This window comes from Littorina saxatilis, linkage group LG6 (assembly GCF_037325665.1).
Source record: "Littorina saxatilis isolate snail1 linkage group LG6, US_GU_Lsax_2.0, whole genome shotgun sequence".
Classification (NCBI taxonomy): Eukaryota; Metazoa; Mollusca; class Gastropoda; order Littorinimorpha; family Littorinidae; genus Littorina; species Littorina saxatilis.
The window spans coordinates 17153188-17161705 of NC_090250.1; the positions used below are offsets into that span (position 1 = coordinate 17153188).

Consider the following 8518-nt stretch of genomic DNA (forward strand, 5'->3'; position numbering starts at 1 on the left):
TGACGTCAACGGTCTAAGAATGTACACTACATTGGGGTGTGCACGTTAAAGATCCCACGATTGACAAAAGGGTCTTTCCTGGCAAAATTGTATAGGCATAGATAAAAAATTTCCACCAAAATACCCGTGTGACTTGGAATAATAGGCCGTAAAAAGTAGGATATGCGCCGAAATGGCTGCGATCTGCTGGTCGATGTGGATGCGTGATGTATTGTGTAAAAAATTCCATCTCACACGGCATAAATAGATCCCTGCGCCTTGAGTCCGAGTCTGGAGATACGCGCGCGATATAAGACTTCATATAACATAACATAAAAATACCCCAAGTCCTGGAGAACTGTTGCTAAACAATGCAATAAAGAATTAATTATTTCTCGTAATTGGTAAGGACTTCAAACCTAAAACTTTGCAGGAAGCTTAAAGGCACAGTAAGCCTCCCGTAAACCATCACAGAGCTCCCCGAGCGTCTACATACAGTACAAGCATACTTCCTGGAAGTTCCATTTGAACGCTCACCGAACGGGAACATCCTGGCTGCTTTATGTCGAGCGTGAGAAATTTTCAAAGAATTTATTTTCGTGGACTTGGTCCAACAACAATGGCGCCTTGTTTTGGTGCTGGACGGCTGTTATGATATCGGAAATCACGCCCGGACAGTAAGCCTCCCGTAAACCATCACAGATACTGTCAGGGTTTTACACACAGTACAAACACCCTTCCATTTGAACGCTCACCAAACGGGAACATCCTAGGTGCCCTACGTAAAGAGCGAGCAATTTTTAAAGAATTAATTTTGCAGATTGTCTCTGAACACTTTTTGGACCCATCCTGAACTCAGGTCAAACATGAGTTACTTCCCTTCGGGTCTCATTCTATCGATGTAAACTGGCGATAGCCGTGAATCGATGATTATCAAAATGTTTTTGGACCGTGGTGCGTTTTTGCGCTAGACCTTAAATTTTAAAATCTAAATAATAAATTGACAGCTTGTTACACAAACATTCTTTAATCATAAAAGAATTCTTTTTTCATCAAGACAAGATCAGTACAATTCGAAGTTGTGAAAGTTTGAAAAAAGAAAAGCCCGGAAGCAGGGTCACGCAAGGGTCGTAGCAGACGACGGTTTATCAGTGCATATCGCCGTTCCTCTCAACAGTCAAAAGCCATCGCTAGAGTTCTTGTGAACCACAGCCGTTTGTTTCGTGCATAAAAACGTGCTATTGTAAATAAGCTCACATCGAGTCGCATTCAAATGACTAACTGACGACTACATTGTGAAAAAGGGAAACTGGATCACACGGGTTCACGATGGCTCAGTGGTAAGATAAACCACGCAAAAATAAATTCTTTGAAAATTGCTCGCTCTTTACGTAGGCCACCTAGGATGTTCCCGTTTGGTGAGCGTTCAAATGGAAGGATGTTTGTACTGTGTGTAAAAGCCTGACCGTATCTGTGATGGTTTACGGGAGGCTTACTGTGCCTTTAATTTATACATCCCCGCAACGATGGGAAAAGCCCTGGAAGTAATTAAACTAATTAAATAGGACTATGTCAGCCTTTAAACAGAAAATCTGAGAAAAGAGGGTCTTGAACGAGAGGGAGTCTTAAATTGAGAGATTTTAAAATGGAGGTTCTACTGTACTGTACATGTGACCTAACAGTTTGGTTTTTGGAAAGAAAGTATGGACGGAGCACGTATCACCAGAAAGGACAACAGTGTGTGACAGTGTCAAATTGTGACCCCGGAATCCACACTGAGTGGTGTCCCTTTTTACTGTTCATATTTGATCTCATAGAATAGTGTTGCCTGAAATAAAAACAAAACAACAATGGAGGTATGTTTGATACTTTACTATGAATTGATCATAATCAGTGTTTCCTTTCTTTTCCAGTTCCTGTGAGGAAGGCTGTGGCCACAAAGAATACAGCTACCGTGCCTGCAGTGCAGACATCGCAAGGACAGGCTGCAGTCAGACCCAACAGTGATACATGGCTAAAACAAGAGATACAGACACCAGAAACACAAACTGCGGTCAACACTCCCAGTGATACCTGGCTGAAGCAAGAGGTGCAGACGACAGAAACACAGAATGCAGTCAGCACTAATAGTGATACCTGGCTGAAACAACGGGAAGAGATACAAACACCAGAAACACAGACTGCGGTCAACACTCACAGTGATACCTGGCTGAAACAAGAGGTGCAGACGACAGAAACACAGAATGCGGTCAGCACTGTTAGTGATACCTGGCTGAAACAAGAGATACAGACAACAGAAACTGCAGTCAACGCTAACAGTGAATGTGACGCTATGTTTGCCCAGTCTTGTAATTTGCAGGAAGATAGGTTACCACATGCAAGAGGTAAAAGGCATTCATGTACAGAGTGCGATGCTAGGTTTACATTTCTTTCTCGTCTGAAGCAACACATGTTCACACATACAGGTGAGAAAAGGCATGTGTGCACAGAGTGTGGCGCTAGGTGTGCCCAGTTTAGTAATTTGAAGAAACACATGTTAAGACATACAGGAGAGAAAAAGTATGCATGTACAGAGTGTGGTGGCAGATTCACAAGGTCTTCCAATTTAACGCAGCACATGTTGATACATACAGGTGAGAAAAGGCATGCATGCACAGACTGTGACGCAAGGTTTGCACAGTTTATTAATTTGCAGGAACACAGGTTAACACACACAGGAGAGAAAAGACATCTATGCTCAGAGTGCGGTTCTAGGTTCGCACGGTCTAGTACTTTGAAGAGACACATGTTAATACATACAGGAGAGAAAAGGCATGTGTGCACAGAGTGTGGTGCTTGTTTTACACAGTTTTGTACTTTGAAGAAACACGTGTTAACACATACAAGAGAGAAAAGGCATCTATGCTCAGAGTGTGGTGCTAGGTTCGCAAGGTCTATAACTTTGAAGGAACACATGTTAACACACACAAGAGAGAAAAGGCATCTATGCTCAGAGTGTGGTGCTAGATTCGTAAGGTCTAGTACTTTGAAGGAACACATGTTAACACATACATGAGAGAAAAGCATGTGCAGGACAGTCTGGTAATTTGAAGATTCACATGTTAACACATACAGGAGAGAAAAAGCATGTATGCGCAGAGTGTAACGCAAGTTTTAGACCGTCTGGTAATTTGAAGATGCACATTTTAACACAAACAGGAGAGAAAAGGCATCTATTCACAGAGTGTGGTATAGGTTCGCAAGGTCTTGTACTTTGAAGAAACACGTGTTGATACATACAGGAGAAAGAAAAGCATCCATGCACAGAGTGTGGTACTAGTGTAACCGAGTGCCGAAACACTACGATCACCTCGGGAGGCGAAGTGCAATCAAACAGGATTGAAAATGTTAGGGCCAATTTTTAGCCCTATAAAAACTGTTATGCAAACCCGAAGGTTTCCATGAACATACAGATAATCGGAAACCACCAGACCCCATCACAAACAGAATTCCACAATCCACCGGTGTTGACTTAAAGGCCAACAACTCGGGTGCAGAGTCTGCTGTGAAAGGAGCGGTAGCCTCCCCTGTCACAATCGCCCCAGTTTGAATGAACTTCGTCCCGAAGTTCCGAACCGGGGGACCACTGTCCACCCCAAGTTCGCAGAATGGTAACAGCACGAAAATCAGTGTTCAGTGGTCATATTATGCCATTACCTGAACTTATCATGCCGAGTCCCATCCCCGCTCGCAAGCGCCAGATGTAACCGAGTGCCGAAACACTACGATCACCTTGGGAGGCGAAGTGCAATCAAACAGGATTGAAAATGTTAGGGCTAATTTCTTAGCCCTATAAAAACTGTTTTGCAAACCCGAAGGTTTCCATGAACATACAGACAATCGGAAACCACCAGACCCCATCACAAACAGAATAAGAATTCCACAATCCACCGGTGTTGACTTAAGGCAGTAGGACACACCTCCCTTCCCGGATTTAGAACGCGTTTCGTGTCGTAACAGATTATCCACTTATTAGCCATATCCGTATGCAAAATAATGAAATAAACATTAGGAAATGGTAGAAGTTTACAACTATCGACATTATCTATCAGTGCAATAAAAAACAATCGTTGGAACTTGCATTTACGACATGTCGTGCGTGAGAACGTGTCAGTAAACAAACACTTCTTGCCTGGCTGAAGAACCCTACGAGTCAATCTAAAACAGACAAGTAATGGAAAGCAGTCTGCGGATAAACATAACAAACTGCTGATGAAAAAGTGTGTTCATCCCTGCTCTGGATAGTAAAAGACATCGGACTGATGACAAAGTGGCACGCCCAGAGCGCAGTGTGAACCGAGAGGGAGTGTGTCGTTTGTAGCATTGCAGACGTCACGTTATTGATGTGATTGGGGAATTGTCTCCCTTACATGTGTACTCGCCAATGCAGCGTTCACGCGAAAAGATATTTTTCAGATTATCGCTTCTACATTTTATTGCACGTACTTGGGGCAGATCTGAATTTCACACTGGAAGATGACAAATTGGTCTTGTGAGTTGAGAACCACATTTATCAGGTAACTTACCAAACCGGAGTTTGTGTGTGTGTGTGTGTGTGTGTGTGTGTGTGTCAGTGTGTGCCCGGTGTGTGTGTCAGTGTGTGTGTGTGTTTGTGGGTGTGCCGGATTACCACCATTAACGCACCCTTTTGGACTTTTCTACGTAACCTTACTATGCCTGCTATGACACTCACGAGGATTATTGTGATTCTTGGACAATCGTGTGCCTGTGCTGAACTTGCAGGAAGACAAACGGCGTCGGAACGGTATACGTGCTGCCAAGTGTGCACGCCCAGAGCGCAGTGTGAACCGAGAGGGAGTGTGTCATTGTGTGGAAGTTTTGCTTGATTGATTTATTCATGATTTGCTTTTTGGTTCAATAGAAAAATCTGTGTACGTTATACTTTGTATTTTGTGGTGTGATTCGCCCGAGTGCGAGACCCCCATCCCCGAACGCCTCTGTGGGTAGAATTGTATACTTGTGTGAGTAACGTGAGTGTGTAGATGAGTTCAACGCAACAGCTAAGTTTCAGCCTGACAAAGAAATTCGAGTGACACAGCTTGTTATTTCTCTATTAAAATAAATGTTTCAAGATCTTTAGGCCAATAAAAATAAATTGTCTGTTTCTAATAACATGGGTAAACAAAATAGGGTAGGTAGGTAGGGATTTTTAATTTTTTTTGCCAGGATAGAATTCTTGAAAATAACTAAATGACACAAAGAGACAAGACTCGCTATAGATAGATTGATAAACAAAATTTTAAAAAAGTGACAAAGGATATAAAATGATTGTTTTACCTGGTCTGGAATCTTCAGTAGTAATTGCATAAAAAAAGTCTGATATATCAATAATCATGTTAACTTTTTCTTAAAATGGGTGCGCTAAATCCTAGTCTGTTTGTTTTTAATGGACTAAGCAATCCTTGGACTGACAGAAAAGATGTATTTTAAAAATGTCCAGTTGCTTAGAATTACTTATTTTTCTAATTGGAAGAGAATTTAATAATTAAACTAGGCTTACGTAGGAAGGTGAAGTTTAATTAGAATTATTTTGAGCCTAATGGCAGGAAGGAGTAGTTACGTGAGTATCAGCGCATGCGCCCAGGGAAGACCAGTATTTAGAGCTCGGAGCAGTCACTAGGCTTACATATTAGGGAGGGATACATTCAATCAGATTCATTCTGAGCCAGACAGGGAGGGCACGTAACTACTCCTTCCTGCCATTAGGCTCAAAATAATTCTAATTAAACTTCACCTTCCTACGTAAGCCTAGTTTAATTATTAAATTATTTATCACCTAATTTTAGTCATACGTAGTCACGTGAGACTTTAGAGCCCCTAGTGACTGCGAAACAAACATGAGAATCCAATTGCAATTGCCAACATTTATTTCGGCATTACAGAACTGTTTGAACAATAACTTGAACAAAATTCAATTTGGCACAAATTCATATTACATCATGATTTTAAACTCCAACCGAATGTTCAGTTTTTCTTAACGAAACTATCAAGCACAGACTGTGCAAAGTTAGATTTTTCTTTCACATTTCTCTTGTAGAACCGAATGAAAGTTCGTTCAGACGACCAGCCAGCCGCTTTCAGGATTGTTGACAAATTAGCACCTTGCTTTGCCGCCGCCGAGCAACTCGCGGAGCGGGTTGAGTGCGAACTGTAACTGTCAGTGTCCACACCTGCCTGTCGTAACATTTCCTTCACCCATCTGGCAAAAGAATTCCTGGATATTGGTGCATGAGGCTTTTGATATGAAATAAAGAGTTCTCTCCCTTTCCTCAATTTCTCAGTCTTTTCCAGGTACACTCTCAAATGATCCATCAAACAAAGTTTACGATTCTGTACAAACTCAAAAATTTCAGCTGGCTCAGTATGAACCCCAGGCTTGGTGTGCTTATGCTTGTCAGAAAACCACAGTACACACTTATTTGAAAACAATCTCACATCATCAAGTTTTAACAAATGCAGGGCATTTCCTCTTTGCCCTGTGAGTAATGAAAGCAACAAAGCTGTTCTTGAAGATAACTGTTTCAAAGTTAGCTCCCTTGTATCAGGCAATGTACACAGATAGTCTAATACACTTCCTACATCCCAAGTGTCAGAATGCTTGGGCAAAGCTGGTCTCTGCTCAAAAACACCTTTTAGTAACCGACACACTTCTGGATGATTGCCAATAGTCAAACCGTCTATACGCGGAAGATAAGCGGACAAAGCAGACCTAGCAGAGTTCACAGCACTGAAACTCGCTCCAGCGTCAAAGAGATCAGCCAGAAAATTACAAACATGCACCACTGAAGGTGACAGCACATCTATATCTTTGTCTTTAACATACTGCTTCCACTTCTGAATGTAGGTGTTGTAGGCTTTCTGAGTCAACGGTCTCCAGGAGTTTAACATAAGGGAAGATGCTTGGCCCGAAAACCCCTGATGAGTCAATCTGCTCCTGATATCTTGCATGCCAGAAGTTGAAGGCGTGGTAGAAGACGATGCCTCGTCCTGGGGTGACTTGGCAAAGACAGCAGGTTGATGGAGGACGGCAGCCTCACCGGGTCTGTAGTCAGCAGCTTCAGCAGCACTGGCCACCACACCTGTGTCTTCCACTCTGGAACGATGATGACACCAGAAGCCTTGTCTCTGCGCACCTTCTGGAGCACTCTCAGGATTATGCTAAAAGGAGGAAAAGCATAAAAAGTTAGGCTTTGCCAAAAGAGTGAAAATGCATCAACAGCATGTGCCTCTGGATCAGCTTTGAATGACACATAACAGGAACGCTGAGTATTTATCCTGGAAGCAAACAAATCAATGTGAGGTGAAACTACCAGCTGAACCAACGCTTCTTCCAGCACATCACTGTTGAGTTTCCACTCAGCATCAACATTAATTCTCCTGGATTCTTCATCTGCTGCAGTGTTTTCTTTACCAGGAATGTGTGCAGAACTCAACCACACTCCCCTTGCAATGCACCACTGCCAGATACAAAATGCTAAGTCATTGCAAGAGTCAGAATGAGATGTCCCCATATTATTAATACAGGCAACAGCAGTGGAATTGTCCAACAGTAAACGCACATGCTTCTGGCTCACTTTAGACTCAAAACACTTGAGAGCAAAATATGCTGCCTTGAGCTCCAAGTAGTTTATATGGAAAGCAGCCTCAGTGGGTAGCCACAGTCCACCTGATCTTTCTTCCTCACAAACACAGCCCCATCCTGATAGCGATGCATCAGACGCTACCGTGATATCAGGCTGAGAAACTGCAATGACATTATATGCAGTGCTCACATTCTCTATCCACCAGCTCAGCTCATCTTTGGCTGTAACAGAAAGTACCGTACAACTATCATAATTGCCTTTTTCTTTTTTCAGAGCAGCCTTTTTGACACTCTCAAGTTTACGATAGAACAGTGGCCCATACCTTACTGCTGGGAAACTAGCCACCAACTTCCCAATGACTTTAGCCAAATCTCGAATTGTGATGAGCTGGACTTTCAAAGCACGCTTGCAACACTCAATAAGATTATCAGATCTAACTTTGGTCAAAGAGACTGTCATTGCAATAGAATCAATCAGTACTCCAAGGTACTGGATTTTCTGTGTTGGCTCAAGCACTGATTTCTCATGGTGCACCACAAACCCAAGAGAGCGAAGAAGCTGCACCGTCGCCAGAACGTTCTCAATACACTCAGATTCAGTATCTGCAACAAGAAGAGAATCATCCAAAAAAGAGGTAGACAAATGTCCATCCTCTCTCAATTTTGCAAAAACAGGCTTCATGAGCTTGGTAAACTTTCTTGGAGCTAAAGCCAGTCCATTGGGCATAGAATCAAACTGCCAGAGCTGTCCTTCCCAAAGAAATCTCAAGAATTTTGTATCGTCTTCTGCAACAGCCACAGTGTAATATGCATCCTTCAAATCTACTGATGTCATGTAGCAGCCTGGTGTAACCAAATTCAGGGCAACTTGGAGTGTATCCATTTTGAAGTGCTTAT

General features: G+C 42.5%; 1 protein-coding gene across 1 annotated transcript in view; it reads left to right on the plus strand.

Moving 5' to 3' along the window:
• Positions 1-5045, plus strand: part of LOC138968631 (zinc finger protein 771-like) — a 6078-nt gene extending 1033 nt beyond the window's left edge. Inside the window, exon 2 of the mRNA XM_070341229.1 lies at positions 1893-5045. Within this exon, the coding sequence (XP_070197330.1) occupies positions 1893-3034 (1142 nt within the window). The 3' untranslated portion in view covers positions 3035-5045. The remainder of the gene's footprint in view (positions 1-1892) is intronic.
• Positions 5046-8518: the final 3473 nt, after the last annotated feature.